At 41.9% G+C, this 23,747-nt stretch overlaps 2 protein-coding genes across 4 annotated transcripts in view; one reads left to right on the plus strand and one right to left on the minus strand.

Moving 5' to 3' along the window:
- Positions 1-2,314, plus strand: part of LRP2 (LDL receptor related protein 2) — a 175,712-nt gene extending 173,398 nt beyond the window's left edge. For all 3 annotated transcript variants that reach the window (XM_054043686.1, XM_054043688.1, XM_054043687.1), the window contains exon 79: positions 772-2,314. In XM_054043686.1, coding sequence (XP_053899661.1) covers positions 772-933 — 162 coding nt within the window. In that variant the 3' untranslated portion in view covers positions 934-2,314. The remainder of the gene's footprint in view (positions 1-771) is intronic.
- A 3,805-nt stretch (positions 2,315-6,119) lies between these two features.
- Positions 6,120-15,940, minus strand: LOC128845251 (retinol dehydrogenase 7-like). Its single transcript, XM_054043651.1, has 5 exons — positions 15,902-15,940; positions 14,717-15,047; positions 12,284-12,542; positions 7,271-7,434; positions 6,120-6,370 (listed from the first exon to the last, which is right to left on the minus strand). The coding sequence occupies exons 1-5, from the start codon at positions 15,938-15,940 to the stop codon at positions 6,120-6,122; spliced, it is 1,044 nt and encodes a 347-aa protein (XP_053899626.1).
- Positions 15,941-23,747: the final 7,807 nt, after the last annotated feature.

Below are 23,747 nucleotides of genomic sequence, written 5' to 3' on the forward strand. Positions count from 1 at the left end.
GCCCGGCTCCGAGCTCTCCCCTCTATCCTCAAACCCACCCTTGGCATGCTTGTGAGGGGGTTCTTGTAAGGCAGCCTTACAGTGGTCTTCTGCAGTGCCTGCCTCAGGGGAATTCTCCCATGGCTGGACACTGGCGCTTAAGGCGCTTTTACCCAGCATAAAGGGGCCAGATCAAGAGTCTCACACTGCGGATAAAATTTTCAAATGCTCCAAAGTGACTTAGGAGCCCAAGTCCTTTTTTTTCATAAGTGAATTAGGTGTGTAGGAGCTTAAGTATCACTGAAAGTCACTTCTCCTCAGTCACTTTGGAAAATGTGTCTTAGGCTCCGAGACATGTAGGTACTTTTGAAAATTTTACCCTATTTGTCCCATACTGTATGAGATGTGAGTGGGAATTTGTAAAGCGAAGGATCCAGCCCAGCAAACACCACTGAGATAATGCTTACTTCCTAAGTAGTGCTGGTTACCTCAATAATTATCTACAGTAATGAGTGTCTAGAGACATAAAATTACTCATTGTTAAACACATGGGTGGTAGTAATTGTTGGCAGGATCAGCCCTAACTAGTTTAGTAATTTATTGTTTTCTCAGCTTTGCCTGCTGAGGTGAAATCCGTGTTTAAATAATGATATATGGGCTGATGGTCAGAGGGGCTGAGTATCCACGTACCTTATTGATTTCAACAAGAGCTATGAATGTTTAGCAATTCTGAAATCAACCCTAAAGTGAATGGTTAACGTTAAACCATGTTTTTTATGGTGATTGTTTCAGATGGAGAAGGAACAACAAGGGGACACTGAAAATGCCTCTCTCCCCTCTCCTTCACAGCCTCCTAAAATTACTCTCAAGAGAGACACACCTTTAGCTTATACAGCAACAGAGGATACATTTAAAGACACCGCCAATCTTGTTAAAGAGGACTCTGTTGTATAACTAGTTAATCAGTTAGAGAATAATTAGACGTACCCATTTGCACATATATTTTTTATAAACAGACGGGAAAAGGTTCACATTCAAACGCTTTATAAAAAATATATACACCTTTTAGCCAATAGCTGAAGATGTCTTTTGAAGCTATGCCTTGTTTTTTTGACAAATGCCAACTGCTATTTTTATGAACAATTATCATGATGTACTATATGTATATCTTTGCACTGAAGCTGTCTGAAAGTAATGTTATAAATATATTGTACATTTGTAAATTTTTGAAAGATTATCTTGTTTGTTGATGTAGCTAAAGAAATTTGTTCTGAATTGGTTGTTGCATCTTTAGGGATAAATACATCATATACATGATTTAACTAAAAAAAATCAAGGTAAATATAGAGGTTTTCTGATTTACAGAAACTTTTCGAGCCTATATATTTATAACAGCACCTTCTTAAACTTGTACTGGTGTGTTGTGTATCTCTACTCCCCATTTAATATACTACTGTATATAAAAATGGGTCTGTCTGTCCTCTCTCTCTCTCTCTCTGTATATCTCATATTAAACAAAAGATGGAAAATTCAGTACAGCGTATTTTGGCTGAATAGCTACCTGCACAGAATATTGTTCTTGCAATATTTTGTCTGGTTGAAATCAAATAATTCCTCCCCAGATCCATAATACATGCATTTTCCCTCTAGGTTCCAATTAAAATATCCCATTAACAGCGTTCATAGGAAGATTTGATATATTAAAATTTTAGTACCATGCTGTAATTTCATACTTAATTTAATGAGATTTTCTCCTGATCATCAATGGAATAACTCTGTTCTTGGCTGGAGTCTGAGAAGTCGTTTGTACTGTTAAATGAAGTAGCTAGCAAAGTACAAAAGGTGCTGGTTAATTTAAAAATGAACCAGCTTTTTTCATGTGAAAAATTTAATTTTTATTGACTATTTATTTCCTGAGGTGGACATTAATAGAAAGGGAAACAGTTTCTACTGATGCAATCTTTGTAGGTCATCTGGTTATTTCCATAATGTTCTATCAGAATATACTGTACATGTTGCTAGCTTTTCCATTAATTAGCCAATTTAGTTTCCATAACATGAACCGTTTAAGGAAAGTCTAAGCACCACTGCAGGAATAACTCTAATATGTTATTTAGCATTCCTGGCTAATTACTCATATAACTGCAGGTTCCTAAATTTATAATCAATAAGACTTCTGCTGTTTGATTGATTGTTTTATGCCTGAGTTCTCAAAATATATGCTATCCCTATTTAGAATGCTTGTTGTAATGACTTTGAAATGTATTTTGATTAGAAAAGATAACTGGAAAATGATGCTGCTGAATAAATCTAATAAATGTGTTATTTTATCATATTCTAAATCCATAAATTATTGAGTCTAATGCACCATACAAATCTGTCATAATCTGGAGCTTTCAGTACAGTCTGAAAAAAAGCAGTGCTTTAGAGAACACTAATGAAAGTACTTGTACTTTCCAAACATTTGAGCCTAGTTACACATTGAGGGGTAAATCAGAACTCTGTTGAAGCCAGTTATACCCTGGTAAAGCATGAGATGAAAATCATTCCCATTATAACATATTAATACTCACAACATCCCTGTAAAGTAGGAAACTATTATTCACAGTTACAGATTGTGAAACGAGGGCAAAGAGACTGACTGGTTGGAAGCCATAAAAGGAGTCGGTGTCAATACTGGGATTAGAGGTGGAAAGTTTCTGGTTTCCAGGCCTGTGCTCTGGCTGCACAGCTCTCCAATCCCAGTAAATCACAGAAGGCCAAACTTTGGCTTGTACGCTCCAATGTGCATATCATACTAGTGATTGTAGCCCTCCCTGGACAAAATACATGCAAGTTAATGCCTACAGTATCTTGCTGCTAACACTATTGTTAATATCCTTCATGAGTCCCTATCCAGTCATCTCTGTTCTGATGAGGTAATAATCAGAATAATCTCTGTTCTCATGAGGTTGAATGCCTGTCACTGTGTTGGTCAACGTAGGTGTATTAGAGTAATAGGATACTTAAAATCCACATGCACAGAAACGGGATCTCAGACCAACACATGTATTTGCTATGGCTGTGTTAAACTTCACCTGTTAAATACATTGGAAGCCTCCAGTTCAAGGAAATGTCTGCGAGAGTCAAATTTTGTCTCCCTGCATCCTTGTGGTGTGTCTTACTTCTTGGGCCAAATGTTTTTCTAATATTCCTGTTCTTGTGGGAGTGCTAGCCAAATACTTGGCCCAAGAATCACAATATGACAACTGACCTTTTACCTGGATGACATGGCTCTTTCTGGTGTCTGTGTGCCAAGAGAAAATAGGGCTTGCTGCACCTAGGTGCTTTATTCCTCCTCCAGCTGGAATAATAGTATTGGTGTAGCTGGCACAGCTTTTGTGTTCGTTTTGAAAGGCAGATTACTCAAAGGCTTTGCTTTGGAGAAACACATCCACTTTTGTTCAAGCCAAACCCTCTATTTTAATCTGTACCCATTGATTCATGAAACTCATGCCGGTGTGATCATGAACTGATTTTAATGATGGTGCAGATTTGCACCGAAGCGTGATTCAGAAGATGTACTCCGTTCATGCATAAGTTGCTTGCAATTTTAACTTAGTGCATGAGTGCACCTCACTCCAAAGTTGGCTTGGAATGTTGTAAATCATTATCATTTTTACAACTTTTCTATGATACATTTTATTCACAATTTAAAGAATAATGCAATATCCTACAATACATAAGAATTGTTACATCCTGGAAAAGTTATGAACAGTGTCTTTTGCACAAAAATTGTATAATAAATTGCATTTTACAAATGAACCTGTGTAAGCATGTCCAGTATATCTCTTATTCTGTAAAATCAGGGGCCAGATTGGCAGCTGGTATATATTGGTGTAACTCCATTCACTTCAACTAAGCTACACCAGTTAATACTAGCTGAGGATCTGACTTCAGATTTGTAAACCTTTTCAAGTACATAGTTCTGTTATAATGTCTCTGATCAGTATTTTGGAACTACCAAAGAAGGGACTACTTCAAAGAGGATCTTTCCAAGCCATTACACTGAGCTCAGTTTGTGGTGGAATAGGACATAGGGAGTGTAGTTAGTGCTTTAAGACTATTCAGGCAGTACGGACCAGAGCAAAACAAATAATGGCTTGGTAACTCCATTTTACCCCAGTGCTTTACTTTAAGATGTTCCTAGTAATCCGTGGAACAGTTTACAAAATAAGATGTTTTTTTAAAATTGGCTGCTTCTTTTTTTTTTTTTTTTTTGAAGGAAAGAACTACCTCAAACCCACAAAGTTCTTATACTTGAATTTTTAGAGAGAGAGATGATATTGAGGCCTATGTTTCCCAAATCTGGCCTCCCTTTGCACCCATAAAAAATGCAGGTGTCAATTTTGCAAATTATACCCAGAGACATAAAGCTTCAGCTGTGCTGAAAATCTACTGCTAAACCTCATGTTCACTTTAAATATATAGTAACTGTTTTTTTCACAAGATTTGTAAGTTGTCAGACACAAATAAAATGTAGTCTCTTCAGGGCTGTACTGTTTATATAGTGCATATGTTTGCTCATGATTTAAAAAAAACAACTTTCTTTTTCTGGCAGAGGGACCCCCAGGCACCAGTTTGGGCTTCCTCTCCTCCGCAATAAAAGGTATAGCAAAGGCTTCCCCTCCCTTCCACGAGTCAATGAATGGAGAGTAGCTATGGTACTCAGTCCAGCAGAGGCTTTAAGGTTTTTGTTCACAGCTTTATTCTCTGATTTCTTTCACTTTATGATCCCCATCCCTTGTTGCCTTTCTGAACACTAGACTGATGTTTGAAAGATGGCTCATTTTCTATGAACTTTCAATCTCTCTTTGTAATCTGCCACTGTTAGGGTGATAAATGACATTAGTTTCTCTCAGATGTAGGATCTTTCAAGCCATCAGACCAGACAGGGAAAAATATTTATAAATGTGTGATTATCATCAAATGAGGTAAAATGAATTTGCTTCCTCTGGTAGAGAGTAGACTCTGAGTGCAGTACTTTAATTTCACACAAACACACACACATATTCTAAGTTCTGACTTGCTGTGATATTTTTGTAAACTTAATTGACCTGGATATTAATCATTAATCAGCAACTCAAATCTCTAGTAAATGAAACCTTTACCCTATCAATTTTCAAACCATCATGCACACCATCATGTCAGCTACTTGCCAGCGGCTTATCAGGGAAAAAACCTATAGTGCACTTAGCAAGTGGTATTTCACCATGCTTAGTGCATTGCATATAGTAATATTAATCGATGACAGCATAAACAAAATGATCTGCTTCACAAAATTAGCATGGGGTGAAATGCAAGACCCCTTGGGATCCCTCAGGATAAAAGGCATCATGTACATATGTATTACTTTTTGGATAAAACTACACTAAAATTAGGAATCAGGGTAATGTATAAATATTGTGGTAATGGATAACAGTTGTCTTTGATTGCTTGTCACTTATATTACATATTGTTGAAATAACCTGTGTATTATTCCCACTATAGTAGCTGCCTATTGAATGGTAAATAGGCGCATAGATGTAGCTGAGCACTGGAACCATCTTTTTGTGGATATTTTTCAATGCTAGGGGCTTACTTTGACTGAATCATGCACACCAGCCACTGAACTTCACAAAGCTGTGAACTCTAATGGCTTTAACTTGATCAAATCAAATACCCATATTCAACATGAATAGATGTATCAGTTCTTGAGTAAATGTGTTCTTATAGAACATGTATATTCTATCCACTAGAATATATGGATTAACAATGTTGCACTTTGCATACCAACATCATATAATTCATAGGCTGACGTTTGGTCCAACTTAAAGAGCAGAATAGATTTGCATATAGAAGGACTGATTCGGGAAATAAAAGGCCCAAAGTCACCAAACTTTTTATCTGGTAAATACTATTTGACCAGCTCTGCAGGTGAATGTTATACTGCAAATATATCTCTGATGAATATAACAAAGAAAAACTTTCTCCAGACTGAAATTCAATAAAAATGAAAGTGTTTTCTGAAGAGAATTAAAGCTGTCAGGTAGGAAAATGAACAGCTGATTTTGAAAAGAATAACAATCATCACTTTAGCATTGACCCTAGTGTACTAAATATTAAACATCAAGTTGAACTCTGGATACTGATTTCCTACTGGCTGCTGGAGTTGGAAGCAGCATACGCAACATCATATCAGATAGAAGGGTTGGTGCATAGGAGAGGGGCAGCCAAAAGAACTTTGCATCCCATCCAGATCCATAGCGTGTCCTGGGGTATTTTGCTATCAAGGCATGCTCCATGCATTTTGTGACTTTAGAAATGTCAGAGTCGCACAATCTTTTCATTGAAAATCTTTGAGCTCTTATATCTGCAGGGAAGAAAATAAATCCCTGAATGCTTATGAAACATTCTCTGATAAAAGAATTTTAAATTGTTGACAGCTAAAACTCTGTAAAAGAACAAGAAGAGCTATTGATGCTCTCCACCCCCAAATGTTACTGTTAACTGCATTGTAAAGCTTTAGAAATCATTCTATTTTTATGTTAGTAATAGTTGCTTATTTGCTGCTCAAGAAACAAATATTCAATAGCCCATAATTAATCTATGAAACTACAGGCTTTGTATACTGTACATCTGTTTCCAAGTTTTGCTGTTTATCGCCCTGCCTTTTGTAGCCTGAATTAAGTATATTTAATAAGTAAACTTCACTTTCTTTCTTCTTGAAACTTCCTCAGTCCCTCTAATTCGCTGCAAATGTTCTTGTACCCTGTAAGAGTAACTCAAACCTAATCTTCAGCAGAACAGGAAATCCTGCAGCAGAAGAGGAAATACTCTTTAGTGAAACAGAAGAATCGGAAATCCTATGTAGAAAGAAAAGCTATTCTGTAAAGCATTGGGAAGTATATTGACTCTTCAACATTGTGATGAATTGCCTGGATGAGTGAGGAGTGTCCTGCAAAACAAAGACGTGACAGCGCCCTAGAATCAAAGAGGTGTCCTGCCACTGGCTCTCTAGCTGTCAGTTGTTGAGGACAAAGGACAATAATATGTTTTACCAGGCCATCAATAGAGCACTCTGTCAGCTGAATAGCATTCTTTCCCAGAGTTATCTGAACCAGAACATGTTCCACCAATCTAATAGGTGCACCAAGAGATTAAGCCCTTCACTCCAACAGGAGAGTTGTACTCCAAAGGAAATAATGGTCAGTCCATGACTAAGGTTAGCCAAGTCCAGTCCAGTCCAGTGATGTTAAGTATTTGTACTTACACTCAACAAAGTATTTATCTCCATAGGATTCTCTGACCTCAGGAGTTAGTTGGTTCCAAAGTCTTAGCAGGTCTCTCTCAATGACCTCTGAACTAGTTACTCCAGTCTTAAAACATCCCGGCTCAATTATGCTCACCTTCACTCCAAAATGCTGCATGTCTCTCCTGGAATGGAAATAAAACACAATAGCAAATGTTTTCATCCTGGCAGACCCAACAATTTTTTAAATATTTGGTTCTGTAATAACCAGAGTGAAAGCATGTACCTTAAGAACATAAAGATCAAATGTTGATTTATTTCTGGTTATGTAAAAATGTCAAAAAGGTGCAAATTAGCTTTATTATATGGCATATTGTCTTTTTGTTGTAACCCATCACAGGAAAAGACCCACTGTACAGAGAACTATATAATCTAGCTACGAAGAGCGCTTGAATGCAGCAGCAGGTATACTAACGTCTATTCTGCGTGGTTTGCTTAGGAACAGTGAGGATCAAGGTAACTCCCAAATCCATTTGAGCCACACATCTAGCTGAAACGCTGTACATTTCTATTCAAAGATGTAGAATACAAAGAAATGTTTCCAGTTCCTGCTGCTCTGTTATAATCTACTTCTGCTGGTAGGCCATTAACAACCTGAAAGAATCTGAAAGCAAAACACAGTTGGGCAGAATCATTTGACTGGTTTAGGAGTCTCAACTCTGTAGATTTCATTGGACAAACGTTCATGTGCTGAAAGTGAATTCATTTACTGTTAACTAATAAGAAAGGGAGCAGATGTTTACAGTTTATATTTTGCATTGCAGTTTCACTCCTTCACCATGAAAATTGCTTCTTTCCCTTAGGGGGCAGCTCCAGAGACCTTTGGGGAGCTGACTCATTCAAACAATGCAATGGAATTGAACACTCTTGCACGTCAGCCACTAAATTTGTTTCTTGGAGCATATTCTGCTTTATCTGAATGTTCACAACTGCTCCCAGTCAATTTTACCAATTCTACCGGCCTGTTGAGAGGACCCTCTGGATCAGCTCTTCAGCCTCTGTAAATCAGCATAGCACCATTGACGGCAGAGGGACGGATACTCATTGAGTCTAATATTCCAAAGTTATGTATAAGTATCTTACATACGCCAGCCTAATTGTTGCCCAGCATCACCAGTGCTTAGATTATTATGGGATAGCAAAGACAGCAGAAGTTAAGGATAAAAGGGGCAACAAGGAAGTTTAGGCCAGTGGAAGCATGTGATTACAAGAACCAGGCAGAGGAAAAGACCGTCTAGCGTAGGAGCAATAGAGCTCAGGAGCTGGTTTGCAGAGCAGGAGAATGAAGAAGGGGCATAGCAGGCAGTAACTGAAGGTGGGAGGACAAGGAAGAAGAGAAGAGCGACTAGTCCTGTACGAAGAGGAGACGAGTCAATGGAGATACCCCATTCAGAGCCCCAGGGTGATTCAGGATGACTTGCAGAACATTACCGACTGGGGACTCCCTACTAAGAAGAACAGACAGGCCTGTCACCAGAGCTGATCCAGAGAACAGAAGAGTGTGCTGTCTGCCAGGAGCGAAGATGCAGGATGTGGATCTGAGGCTGAAAAGGATCCTAATGGGAGCAGAAAAGAATCCACTGATTGTCCTTCATGTGGGATCAAGTGATACAGCTAGATTCTCGCTAGATTCTCGATTCTCACTAGATTCTATCAAAGGAGACTATGCCAGGGCAGGGAACACACTTAAGAAAATGGAGGCTCAGGTGACCTTCAGTGGGATTCTACCTGTCCCTACAGGGGGAGAATGAAGGAGAGACAAGATCATGATGATCAACAGATGGTTCAGGCAGTGGCACTATAAGGAGGGCTTTGGGATGTTTGATCACTGGGAGGTATTCATGGACAGAGAAGTATTCTCATGGGATGGATTCCTCCTGAGTAGGGAGGGAAATAGATTTCTGGGATGGAGGTTGGCACAACTCATTAAAAGAGCTTTAAACTAGAAACTCGGGGGAGACAGTTGGGAGATGCTCATGTAATCTCCATGCCTGATTTTAACATTGAGAGGGAGGAAAATCACGTAAGAAATTATTCAGCAATGGAGAAAGTGGGTAGGAGAATGGACATTAAGGGGAAGGATAGTGTTGAAACCAGTCAGATAGGCAATACTGGCAGTAGAATGACTGTATCCAATTGGGCAAGGAATGTGGGAGAAGCCAAGTAGCAACAGTTAAGATGTTTGTACACCAATGCAAGGAGCCTGGGTAACAAAATGGAGGCATTATAACTACCGGTGCACGAGGTGAAACCGGATATAATAGGGATAACAGAAACATGGTGGAATATTAATCATGATTGGAGTACAGGTATTGAAGGGTTTGTGCTGTTCAGGAAAGACAGAAATAAAGGCAAATGTGGTGGAGTAACATTGTACATTAATGATGGGGTAGACTGTAAAGAAATTAGAAGTGATGGAATGGATAAGACAGAATCTGTTGGGGCAAAATCACTTTGGGGAAGAAAGCTACTAGAGGTACCCCTGGGCTAGTGCTTGGGGTATGCTACAGACCTCCAGGATCCAATTTGGATATGGATAGAGACCTCTTTAATGTTTTTAATAAAATAAATACTACTGGGAATTGAGTGATTATTGGAGACTTAACTTCCCAGCTATAGATCGGAGGATAAGTGCTATTAATAATAGTAGGGCTGACATTTTCCTGGATGTGATAGCTGTCACATTTCTTCACCAAATAATCGCCAAACCAACAAGAGGTGATGTCATTTTAGATTTGGTATTGGTGAGTAGTGACGACCTCATAGAAGAACTGGTTGCAGGGGACAACCTTGGTTCGAGTGATCATGAGCTAATTCAGTTTAAACTAAATTGAAGGATTGGATTTGCAACTAGGGTCCTGGATTTCAAAAGGGCAAACTTAAAAAAATTAAGGGAATTAGTTAAGGAAAAGCAACAGAGAGTCCTGTGGCACCCTTAAGACTAACAGATGTATTGGAGCATAACGTTTTGTGGGTGAATGTCCACTTTGTCGGATGCATTCACCCATGAAAGCTTTTGCTCCAATACATCTGTTAGTCTTAAAGGTGCCACAGGACTCTCTGTTGCTTTTTACAGATCCAGACTAACACGGCTACTCCTCTGATACTTAGTTAGGGAAGTGGACTGGTCCGAAGAACTCAAGGATCTGAATGTGGAGGAGGCGTGGAATTACTTTAAGTCAAAGTTGCAGGAGCTAGCTGAAGCCTGCATGCCAAGCAAGGGGGAGAATTCGTAGGGAAGGGTTGCAGATCAATCTGGATGAACAAGCATTTCAAACTGGTGATTAAGAGAAAGCAGAAAGCCTACAAGGAATGGAAGATGGGATGGATTAGGAAGGAAAGCTACCTCTTGGAGGTCAGAAAGTGTAAGGATAAAGTGAGAACTGCCAAAAGCCAAGCAGAGTTGGACTTGCAAAGGGAACTAAAACCAGTCATATAAATAAAAAGAAAACAAGGAAAGAAGTGGGAGCGCTAACCACTGGGGATGCGGGGGAGATTAAGGATAATCTAGGCATAGCCCGACACCTAGATAAATACGTTGCCTCAGTTTTCAATAAGGCTAATGATGAGCTTAGAGAGATAGTGCAGGGTGACTAATGAGGATGGGGAGGTAGAAATTACCACATCTGAAGTGGAAGTCAAACTCAAACAGCTTAATGGGACTAAATCGGGGGGCCCCAAACAATCTCCATCCAAGAATATTAAAGGAACTAGCACATGAAATTGCAAGGCCAATAGCAACATTTTTTAATGAGCCTGTAAATTCAGGTTGTATCCTCTGTCTGAAGAATTGCTTATATAGTTCCTATTTTTAAGAAAGGGGAATAAAGTGATCCGGAAAACTACAGACCTGTTAGTTTGACCTCAATTGTATGCAAGATCTTGGAACAAATTTTGAAAGAGAAAGTAGTTAAGGACATAGAGATACATGGTAACTGGGTAAAATACAACATGGGTTTACAAAAGGTAGATTGTGCCAGACCAACCTGATCTCCTTCTTTGAGAAGATAACTGATTTGATAGACAAAGGAAATGCAGTAGATCTTCTCTACCTGCATTTCAGTGAGGCATCTGATACAGTTCTACAGGGGAAATTATTAGTTAAACTGGCTGCCTGCTCAGATGGGATTGATTGGTAGTCTCACAACAGCTCTAAAGATAAAAGGGCTGCCAGAGGAACTCCAGAGAGGAGACCCCTTCCACATCCTGGCAAGGAGCTGCAAGAGAGGGAGCACCAGAACAAGAGCACTGGGGAAAGCCTAGTGAGGAGGCGAGGTAGGAATCAGCTCAGGGAGCAGCAAGGGTCTGGGAGGAACTGGTTCAAGTTGCTTCAGACAGTGTCCCTGAGCTGTAACCCAGTGGAGTGGGTGTGCTTGGGTTCCCCTACTACCCTGCAACACAAGGCACGGTAAAGACTTTGGAGCAAGAAAAGACCCTAGGCCTGCATGGCCTAGAATTGTCCACTAGAGCCACTGAACTCCTCCTCACCCTTTATTACCCCTAAAGGGTAGCAACTAATAAGGGCCTGGCTGGAGGACTGGGGTCATAACAAAAAAACAATATTGACTGTGTGAAGGGGAGAAACTGAATCAAACTCAGGGTATCACCCACACAGCCACAAGAGGGCGCCAGCTGGTGAAGGCAGCCTCAGACATAGGGGTAAAGTGACTACACAGAGCAAGACATCTCAGATGTTAACTCTGCTAGGTTTTCACCTTGTTAGCTGAGTCAAAGCTGCATTTCTAGGATTTTGTACAGGAAGGTTTATGTTGTTAAAAATGGGATAAAATTAGAGAAAACTCCATACTAACCCCCTGCTAAAGGGAACAACCCAAAGTCTGGTGAGGATCAGAATTTCACATCTGGTCTCTAAACTATTATGAACTCAACCACACGCTCAGAGTCAAACAACTACAAACTGTAGAGCATTTGAAAGCCAGAACTAGCATCACAAATCCATCTCTAATGACTCACCGTAAGATGTCTGAGAAAGCTTCCACGCCCCACTTTGACAAACAGTAGCCACCACCTAAAAATGCCAAGCGACCCATAACACTGGCAACGTTGACTACTCTTCCTTTAGCCTTTTTCAAAAGCGGGAGAAGCTTCAGGGTGATTTCAATCAACCCTATCAGATTAACATCCAGAATTGTGTTGAAATCATCTATCTGCATCCAGTCGGTGGGTGCCATCGGCGTTGCTCTTCCAGCATTATTTACCAAACCAAAGAGGCCTAAGAATATTCCAAAAATATCACGTTCAGTACATGCCAATATCACAGCAGGGAGTGGGGTTGGAGACAGGATATATGGCAATAGACTGCAAGAGCTCACATTTTGCACACTGTTTAACAAGATCAATGTAGCTGACTGGGTTTCCTCATGACTGTCTGGATTTATACTAAAAAAAATTTATACTGTACAGCTGGCAAACTTTCTTTCACCTTCCTGTAAAAAGCAACAAAGAGTCCTGTGGCACCTTGTAGACTAACAGATGTATTGGAGCATAAGCTTTTGTGGGTGAATACCCACTTCGTCAGACCAGGGCCACCCAGAGGGAGGGGCAAGTGGGGCAATTTGCCCGAGGCCCCGGGCCCCGCAGGGGCCCCCACGAGAGTTTTTTGGGGCCCCTGGAGAAGGGTCCTTCACTCGCTCCGGGGGCCCCCGGAGCTTCTTCCGGGTCTTCAGCTGCAATTCGGAGGCGGGGGGGAGGGGGAGGTCATTCTGCTCCAGGACCCGCCGCCGAAGTGCCCTGAAGACCCGCGGCGGGGGATCCTTCCGCCCCAGGACCCGCCACCGAAGTGCCGGGTCTTCGGCGGCAATTCGGCGGTGGGGAGCCCCCGCCGCCGAAGACCCCAGGCCCCCTGAATCCTCTGGGCAGCCTGCGTCAGACGTCTGACGAAGTGGGTATTCACCCACAGGACTCTTTGTTGCTTTTTACAGATCCAGACTAACACTTTCACCTTCCTAACGCTTTAGTCAATGGTTCTGAGTTAGAACTGGGTAAAATATTAATGGAGAAATTATTTCAGTTGGAGCCATGGCTTCCCAGGCTTTCTCAGTACTAGACCCGAAGAGTGTGTCTACCCTGCAGGTGGGGGTGAGCCTTCCAGCCTGGGGAGACAGACTGGTGCAAGTGGGACTTGCTCTAGCATGCTAAAAATAGCTGTGTGACATTGTGGCATTGGGAGAGCTAGCCCATGCCCCCACTGGTGCTGCAACATGCACACTGCTGCTTTTGAATTCTAGAATGAGCCTCACTATCATGAGTTTGCCTACCTGAGCTTAGAGCCTTGCTCCCAACTGCAGCGTAGACATACGCTAAGTGGGCCTGGAGCTCTCTCCATTACCCCATCTGTAAAACAGAGATAATAATGCTTCTCCACCTTTGTAACGTACTTTGGGCTCTATGGATAAATAGTGCTGTATAAGTGCCATGTTATTAATGTTACAGCACCCTGCTCAGGACGGCCTATTTCTAGAGAAAGAGGATAGTGTAGACTCCCTGCTAAGGCAGTGCTTGGCCTCTTTGATTGTATGGCTAGAGTGAGAATTACAGTGAGTGTTCGCTGTGGTTGCCTGTCCCATGTAGACTAGACTGAGACCACAGTGCTTTTCAGATACGGTATGTGGAGAGGAGTTCAGCAAAGTCCCTGGCGAGATGAGTTGTGGTTATTTTTCCTAGTCCCACCACTGGAGGTAACACATGTCAGTAATGATCTAAACTCTCTGTTCACAGGTATTCAGAGACACATGTTCTTCACTCTTTCACATCATTAAACTCACTGGTGCGCATAGTAGCACTCTCTGGTACAAAGAAACACCACTGTAGTAACAATCCAAAGGGAATGATGGATTTGGACAATGCCTCTTTTGATTGCTACGGTCAGTGTCATCATTATGTGTGCATTACAAAAATCAGACTTGTTGACATAGAAAAAACTAACCATTTGCTTTCCCAAAGGAGGAGAGCGTGAACTCAGCTAGGCATTTTTAATTGGCCAGACTGATTGATTGCTTAAGTCGGTCAATGAAGTTCTGATCGGTTCCGATTAGCACTCCCACAAGCTGAGTTCTTTACCTACAGCTGAGTGAGACTTAAAAACATGTACAAGTATATTTTCTGACTGTTAAAATATCAAGGAATCTGATACTTAGAAGTCCCCTGATTGATAAAAGTGGGCAACAGTTGAAACTGGCTTTTGGAACATAAAACACTCTTGGAACTATGGTGGTTGGTGCTAATAAATACCTAACTAGTTAGAACCATAGCACTGAAGAAAGTACAGCTTTAATCAGCACAAGAAATACTCCTGTGTGGTTATTATGGAAGATTACTACCAGAACTCTTCTGTTTTATACTGGACTATATTTAGTAATTTGTATGGACTGCAGCTATACCACTTACCCTCCCCATCTGTCTCTTGTTTCACAAACTCCACTGCATTGTCAATGCTGATGGAGTCAGTTAAGTTCAGTATCACAGTCTTCAGTGAGAGGGATGTGCAGGCTAGTAGTTCTCGGCTTCCCTTTTCTGTTAGACACGCGGCGATGACATGGAATCCCCTTTGGTCAAGCTGTTTAGCCAGCAAGTTTCCAAACCCACTGTCACATCCAGTTATGAAGACGTGCTTTCCATTCAGGTCTTTCACGTTAAGACTGTCTCGGATGAGCCAGCAAATAATGAGGAAAAGTACGGAAGCCAAAATTCCTATCTGCGCCGAGTTTGAAAGCAAGGCCTATAAAAAATAATGTTAGAGATCTGGGAACTTAATGGAGTAAATCTACTAAATCTATCTCCAATTTAAATACAGCTCCTCTAAAAGGCGTTGTGTCTAGTTCCAGCTTTTTCTGTCCTACTGTGAGTAAATTGGGGCACAGGCTTAGATGCTTGGGCAGAGTTTGAATGGTGTCCATGAATAATATATGTATTGACAGAGCCTTTCTCTAAACTTCCTAGTCAATAGATTTCTATTGTTTTCAAGATGCAGCTTCACTTGCTCTTCTCCCTAGTCTGCAAGGTGGTTGGAGAATGTTTTAGGATGACAGGAAGCATGTCCCTCACTAGCAGCAGAGCCTTCTGTTGTGAACACTTCTGATTAGTGAGGGTACTGCTGGAGAGAGAAGAATTCTGCTGCAAAGGAGTGCAGTTCGGTATGATCATCTGCTTCTTGCCACCCACAGCACTTCTTCACTTGGTAGCACAGAGACTGTGTGAGCTCTGGGTGAGAACAGATAAGTCTGGGCTATACTAGGTGAGTGCACTGACTCCTTTGTTGTGTGCTTTGTAAATGTCAAAAATGCTGGTGCTCGCAATCTGCTTTCTTTAACCTCTGGTTTTTGAGCAAGGCAGCACTTCAGAGCAGTATCTGAATCTGTTGTCTCTCTCACTATCTCCCTCTCACTAAATAAGTGGTAAAATGAATGGAAATACTTATAGCCGGCAAGTGCTGACGGGATCGCTGATCAGCCTGACTTTATTGTGAGAAAGAGGATTTCAAGAATGTTGTTCAGTACGAGTTGCCACAGTGATTATTGTTGCATATTTAAATATACAACAACATTCTCATTCACGGTGACCGTCCGCACTCACACAGGCTTCTTCATTGTCACGGGTTGGCTTTGGATGCATTTGCACTTTGGCTTGGGGCAAGAATTAAACTGAAGCTCGGGGGCAAGGAGGCTGTTTTCAAACTTGCCCGCCGATAGCTAGATACCCAAATCCATTGGTAGAGCCCTAAACAGAAACGGTCCGTTTCTCAGAAGTGCTGATCACCTGCAGCAATCAGTGATTTTGATGGGATCTGGGTTGCTCAGCACCTTTGAAGTCTACTTTTACTTAGGGGCCTAAATTTGGCTTTGGGAACCCAGATTGACCATCTGAGCCTTGACTGTTAGTTTTAAATAGCATTTTAAAAAATAATTACATTTTAGAGCAATGTGATCGATCATTTTTAAATCCTTGAAGTAGTTAAATGAACCCTCCCCCCCACCTTTCCAATTTTTGTTTTCCTAAAGTTCAGAATTCTTTTGTTTTTTAAAATTCATGTAGACAGTCAAAATATCACACAATAATCAACAATTTGGATAAATGAACATTAAAACAAAGAGGAAATGCTCAACTATTAGGCCTGGTCCCTGCAGTCCTTACTTGTGTTCGTATTCCTATCAGACCATTGGAGTAATCACATCATTTTCTAAAAGCCATAGAAAACCCCAATCTTTTATTGTACTAACTGCAAATAGCCAACCAGACACTGTGTGGAGCACAAAAATGATTCTAGTCTGTAGGACTCAAGTCAATAATGTCTGTCAATAGAGTGTTTTATGCAGAACCCATAGCTGGTTGGTTAACAGTCTCTAGAAATCATTCTGGAAAAGTAGCGGCTTAAATCTGAGTATCACTTTGTCACCTCTTCCCCACCGTAATTTGTTCTAGTACTAGTCTGCAAACTCATATAGCCTGTAGTTTTACACATTGGTTTTGTTCTTGTGCTGGTACTTACATTCTGGGGAGACATCTGCAAGCTCATTATAAGATTCCAAGAGAACAGTGTCTTTGCCAGTTACAGCTAGTGCTGGAGTGAAGAAGTTGTTGCAAATTTTAATTCACAAGGCTTTTCAGTAGGATCCCTGCACAGTGATACCTTGCTGAAAGTCTCAGCGTAGATTCTGTACTCTGTGGTACTGTGTGATCACTGTACAATAGCTGACAAGCCCGGTACAACTCCCTGCTGTTGATTATGACTTACATTCTGATGACTATTTTAGTCTCTTACCAGGAATTAATCTTATGTGTATTCTAAATGCCTGTGTATCCCACCTAAGTTGTCTAAGCTTTGTTGGCCTAAATACAGTAATTCCCAAAGCACAGAGATTGTCAAGACTCATTAGGGAGATAGAATTTATCCCATTTAGAGGCCTGATCCAACTCCCCTTGATTTCAGTTCCTCCATTGACTTTAACAGGAGTTGGATCAAGCCCTCTGGGAATTAATCTTGTTTTTTTCCCGTATACATGTGCACAATTTCTGTTTGCATTGATTGGAGTTGTAGGCACAAAAAGTGAGGAAAATAAACTCTTGTGTTTGATCATGGTTAGGGCCAATTCTTTTTTCTGATCAACGTTGCCTATTTCTGATCCCTAGAATAAATGATGTATCTAAGAAGTTGACAGCAACTTTTTTTTTAAATAAAACATTTAGAATCTGTGAGAGCTAAAATCCCCATCTGGGAAAAGAATCCACACAGATGTATGACAACTAACAGACTGCTATAAGCTGGCCCAAAGCTTCCCCTCGCCCGCCTCGGTGCCACAAAACCTAGTGAGCTACATTTTGGATTTGGATGCAAAAGAGTCTTCTACCTGTATCTTGTTGTCCTTCACTCTTTTATCCTCAGACCTACATATCCTCCACCCTCATAGAGGCAGAGCTGCCCCAGGCGGGGTAGGCTGGACATTTCTGGATTTTGAAATGAATGCATAAACTGCGTGTGAAAGGTGATCTGAACCTAACTGAGTGAAAATTTAAACTGGAAAGAAAAATGCCTACTCCTGTGCCTGCTGTGTGATGTAGCTAGTAGAGACCTCTCTGGCTCTATGAACATATACGTGTCTTTTAGCTACATTAGAACTCCTGAATCAAACTGTACCATTCACGACACTATGTGGATTTGTGACTTTCCCTGGGGACTTGGGTTAATGCATTATATATTTATTTATATTTTTAATCCGGTGTTAGCATACAGCATTGTGGAGGTGGATTTTTTTTTTCCCTGGGTGGGAATTACACTGAATCTCACTGAATTTAAACTTTTATTTAAAATAATTAGGAGCTAGTTTGTGCAGCCCTTACAATGCTGAGCCCTTACTCTGTGAGTTGCTATTTTAATGGTTTTTGTTTTAGGGGTAGATGGAAAGGAGATGTTTGAGCTTGTTTTGTAGGACAATCCTTGTTGACATTCCTCCCTTTTTTATTTCTATCTCCAATTGTACCTTTTCTTCTTCTCATTCTCAGAGTCTCTCTCTTCTGCTGCTTCTTTCTCACTCCACCTCTCTCTCTGACTATAAAGGTGACTGATGAATGGCTCCCCAGTACATGCCTGGCAGTCTGGACCTGCCCAAAGATTCAAAATGTCTGTCACATATGATTTAACATTGTCAGTATATACAATGTATAATGCAAAACATAGTTAAAATGACCCCCCATTGCATTATTTCCCATCAGAAGTCCCAGGCTATTCCTGGAGGAGCATTCCTCTAGGTCTCTTTGCTGTCAGGTTGCATCCTTATTTTGAGATGTCATGGGCCTCCCCTGACTGAAAACAGGTGTAGTAGAAAAAAGTCTAAAAGGAGACTCAGTACTGACTGTTTATGCTGAGGATCCTGGGTTCTGAATGGTGTGAAATCTTTTTGGAGGGGTGTAAAGGTCCTGCTTAGGCTTCCCCACTCAGTGACTAAATGGCACTCTTCCACACAGGGAGCTTTTTCACCTGTGACAGAGACAATTTGTCAGTCTCCCGAGCACTCTCAGAACACGAGGTATGAGAGAACACAACAGAATGGAAATTACTTAGGCGAAATGCGAGCTCAGGCTGCGACACTCTGAGAGAGAGTGTAGAGCCTGGCCCAAGACAGCTTGTCGTTTACAGAATGCCGTCATTGAAAGCTGGCATTTCTCACCAGCTTCCACAGGCTTATTTTGTAATCGAATCTCTAGGTCTGAAAAAGTACAAAGAAAAATGACAGCGCTTGAAGGCTGGCATTGGGAAAGGAAATGAGATGTAGAAATCCCCAGGCACAAAAAAGAATCCAACATTATTCATGCTAGACACACAGACATTTTTAAGGTATATGTTTCGTACACCATGGTTATAATGACAGGGAGTGTGGTAAATTGGCTGGAATAGGGAAGTGGGAGTCAGGACCTCTGAATAGGGTTGTCAACCCTCCAGGATTGGCCTGGAGTCTTCAGGAATTAAAGATTAATCTTTAATTAAAGATCATGTCATATGATGAAATCTTCAAGAATACATCTCTACCCCTGAACTACTTTTATTTGCTGTATGACCCTGAGCAAGTCCTGTCATCTCTCTGTGCCTCAGGTTTCTGATCTGTAATATAGACATTTGGGGGAGGGATCGCTCAGTGGTTTGAGCACTGGCCTGCTAAACCCAGGGTTGTGAGTTCAATCCTTGAGGGGGCCACTTAGGGATCTGGGGCAAAGATCAGTACTTGGTCCTGCTAGTGAAGGCAGGGGGCTGGACTTGATGACCTTTCAAGGTCCCTTCTAGTTCTAGGAAATAAGACATCTCCATTAATTAATTTATTTTATTTTAAAGGCTTACCTGCCTCAGGGGGTGTTATGAGGCTTAATTAATCGCAGATGATAACAAGCTCTGAGAGCTGTAGCTTGAAAGATGCCTTAGGAGTGCAAAATATTATTAAAATACCTTCAAGTTAATTAAAATCAGTCACTACATCAGATGACTGGAAAGTAATCAATGTGAAAAAGGTGGTGATTGTGGGAATAACAGACCAGTGAGTCGTACTTCAGTGTCATGTTAATAAGTTAAAAAATAATTATAGTCTGCTGTGATATGGGAAGGAAAACTGTCTTTCCAGTCTACTAGAATTCTTTGGCAGAGTCAACTAAATAGTGCGTAAAGGAGAACCGGTCAATACAATTGATCTGGACTTTCAAAATGATTTTGTAAAAGTCCCTCACAAAAGACTACTGAGGAAACTACAGTAAGTAGTTACTGTGTGAGAGGTAAAGGTCTGTCATGGATTAGGTACTGGTCAAGAGGGAGAAGGGAAAAGAGGAATGAATGGTACATTTTCAACATGGGTGTGGAGGGTAATGTTGAAGGAGGCCTTGGTCTCACTTTCACTCCACACCTTCCTGCTCCCGTTGGGGTAGGTAGCACCAGCAGATGTCCTAGCAGAGAGCCCCACATGCACTCTTTGAAGGCACTATGTCAAACTCCTGTAAGGGAACACAGAACAGGAGCCCCTGGTGCACCCAAGCAAGGCTGGGCACAGTCTAGCCCTTTTGCTGCTGTTATTGAGTGCAGACTTTCTCCCAGCTAGTGAAAGATTAGTCACATCTTGGGTGCTGGTCAAAATGTGAGGCTAAGAAGTACCAATTAAATCTAATTACAGAATGAGAGTCCCCAACTTCCTAGGATCAAAACCAGCAGAAGATTAAATCACAGAGACCCCCCAAAAAACTCTGAGAGAGGAGACCGAATTGCCCTGCAGGTTGCCAGTATCCTGGCGGACACTGATCCGCCTCAAGGTTAATATTTCTCATTCCCATTTTCAGCCCCTGAATGAGTAACAGACCGTTCATGTTTGTAGTGGTTTATGAGCAGGGAAGCAGCATGTACCCACTCACTGAGGACTGGCCAAATGTCGCCAAGCTTTCTGTTCTGAGAGGTGAGAGAGGTTGTAAGAACATAGGGTATGTCTATGTAGCAATAAAACACCCAGGTCTGGCCCATGAGAGCTGACTTGGGCTCCCAGGGCTTGGGCTGCCCAGCTATAAAATTGCAGTGTAGATGTTTGGGGTCAGGCTGGAGCCCTTGAGTCTTAGGGTACATCTACACTACAGCGGGGAGTCGATTTAAGATACGCAAATTCAGCTACGTGAATAGCGTAGCTGAATTAGACGTATTGCAGCCGACTTACCCCGTTGTGAGGACGGCGGCAAAATCGACTTCTGCCGCTTTTTGTCGGCGGCGCTTACTACCACCTCTGCTGGTGGAGTTAGAGCGCCGATTCGGGGATCGATTGTCGCGTCCCGACGGGACACGATAAATCGATCCCCGAGAGGTCGATTTCTACCCGCCGATTCAGGCGGGTAGTATAGACCAGACCTTAAATAGATTGAAGGTGGGGAAAGGGAATGATGAAAATATGGAGGGCTAAGATGCAAGAAAACAGAAAGGGCTAGACTGTGACATCCTCACTCATGTCAAACAGTGCTTTAGTCTTTGAGCAGTCAGTGGGACTACTTAAAGAGTAATGGGTCCTGCTGGTGTGCACTAAAGATTCCCTAGTGTGCTTTAACGTTCTGCCATTTGAAACAGCATTATGTTAAAGTGCACTAGGGAACCTTTAGTGTACATCACTGGGGTTTACATGGACCAATTCAAGTGCAAAATATTAGTGTGCTTTAGAAATAACACCCCCATAGAGTGCATTACTCTCCTGTGTAGACAAGCCGCCGGTCACTACTCAGTGGGAGTATTGATGTCACAGTCTGGCCCTCAATAAGCAGCTTACTTTAGCTTGTGTTTTGTTGGTTTCATGTTTCTGAATTCTCTCTTTCAGCTATTTTCCTTTTTGGAAGAAGTGTGTTTGAAGGAGGAGGGGGTGTAGGCAGACGGACAGTGACTGTGCCAGCGCTCTGCACAGGGGCACAAGGAAATAGGAGGAAACTTTCTGGGCCCTTTCTATACACCCTTTTATCACAGAGTCGGCCACAAGCTAACCCTAAGAATGATAGTTTTTTTTCTCTACAATGAAATATTCAACTAGAGTAGCCCAACTGTTAGAATGGAAGATTCCAGTTTAAAAGTTATTTCCACAACATGATGCACGCCGTATGCAATATTATATGTGTACAGTTTAACTAGCTGAGTACCCGTAAATATTTTAATAACACTATGCAGAATTAAGAATCAATGGGGAATGGTAACATCCTTAACACAGGCTTTGGTGTGCAAAATGCCTTTCGTGGGGTTCAAATACCCCAGCACTTTAAGCTAATGTGCAACTAGGTAAACAGATAATTTAATGTTTTAGGTATTGCATAATGTAGTGGCCTGAAGGTCAACCCTCGAAAGAACTCTTTAGCTGCACAAAAAAATATTTAGGTTCATCCCAGAAATAAATTTTACAAGGAGGAAGGGCCACTAATTTTACATAATAACCAAACAAATCAATTCATTAGATGTAGTAAATATTGTATTAAAGGAAGGAGGTAGCAGAAGAGGGTATTGAGACAATAAAAAAAATTGATTAAAATGCAATTTTAAACAGAGTATTCTCTGAATCATTTACTATTACAAGTGGCTGCTAGATATTGGTCCAGAATATGGGCCGTAGATGATTCTGTTCAGTTGTTTTTCTTTCTTTCTTTCTCAAGCTGAGGAACAAACTGTTAAAAATGGTTCTGGCAACTGGATTAGAATAGAGTTGAAGACCAGTTTTGCATAAAGCTACATGAGTTCAAATGTCTGGAAAAGAGCAATAGGAAAAGTCATAATGTCACTGGGAAAAGTTCGGCTATTACATACAGGCAATTCCATTAACATTGCAGGGAATACAGGCGCTTAATCAGAAGCAGAAACCATGTTTTACTTCCATAAAAATATAATAATTTCAGCTCTTTTTTATTAATTATTTTTACCGCAGCAGAGAAAGGAACTGTGGCTTGCTCATTTCCGGTAGGTCACTGGCCAAATACTGTTCTCATTGACACTTGAGTAAATGAGGAGTTTGGTTACAATGGTGTTGCTGACAGCAGAATCTGGCCCTTTATATGATGTAGTATAATACATTTGGGGAAGAGCCAGCTGTTCAAATAGCTACATTACATAAGGCACATTTAGGATCTCATCTAGGATCATCTTACCCACTCCCAAAACTCTGTTTATTCCTTACTTTCACTTTCAGATTTCATATATCTGTGATATCACAGATGATATCACATCATGAATGAGCTTCTGAAGGAACTGATGCAAACTCAGGTATAGTTGGCTATATAAATAATAATGAAGATCAGAGCAGTGGCATTGATGTATTCAGGATTATTTCTATTGTTTAGATACAACTCATTTTCTTTGCTTCCTTAATCACTCCAACAGCCTGGGTCTGGTTTCCTCAGGGCTAGTCTACACCAGAAGTGCTACACTGGCACAGCTGCACTGCTATAGTGCGTAGGGTTACCATATTTTGAGCCTCCAAAAGGAGGACACTCCACCGGGCCCCGGCCCCGGCCCCAGCCCCGCCCACGCCCCCACCCCAACTCTGCCCCTTCTCCAAAGTCCCCGCCCCAACTCCGCCCCCTCCCCTGCTTCCTGCGAACATTTGATTCGCGGGAAGCCTGAAGCAGGTAAGGAGGGGTGTGGGGGGAGGAGGCGCGGCCCAGGCTGGCCCCCCCGGCGTTTCCAGCCTGGGTCGGCTCGGGCCCTGGGGTGCTGGCCACGGGCCCGGCCCAGCACCCCTGGCCTGCTTAGCACCCCCCAGCCCCGCCGGTCCCCCGGCCCGCTCAGCACCCCCCGGCCCGGCCCCCGGATCCCCGGCTGAGCGCCCCCCCGGCTCCGCCGGCGCTCAGCCCCGCCGGCCCCCGGCCCCCCTGGTCCCCGGGCCCACCGGCCCCCGGCCCCACCGGCGCTCGGCGCTCCCAGTCCCCAGCACCGCCGGCGCTC

This window comes from Malaclemys terrapin, chromosome 11 (genome assembly GCF_027887155.1).
Source record: "Malaclemys terrapin pileata isolate rMalTer1 chromosome 11, rMalTer1.hap1, whole genome shotgun sequence".
Classification (NCBI taxonomy): Eukaryota; Metazoa; Chordata; order Testudines; family Emydidae; genus Malaclemys; species Malaclemys terrapin.

What these genes read in the sequence shown, in the direction of transcription:
- LOC128845251 (XM_054043651.1), bottom strand. Translation starts at nt 15,940, where the DNA reads ATGCATCCAAAGCCAACCCGTGACAATGAAGAAGCCTGT. An exon ending in ACAAGAGACAGATGGGGAGG is followed by an intron (nt 12,543 to 14,716) that starts GTAAGTGGTATA and finishes GAATATTCTTAG; the next exon opens with GCCTCTTTGGTTTGGTAAAT. An exon ending in AGATAAATACTTTGTTGAGT is followed by an intron (nt 6,371 to 7,270) that starts GTAAGTACAAAT and finishes TCTTCCCTGCAG; the next exon opens with ATATAAGAGCTCAAAGATTT.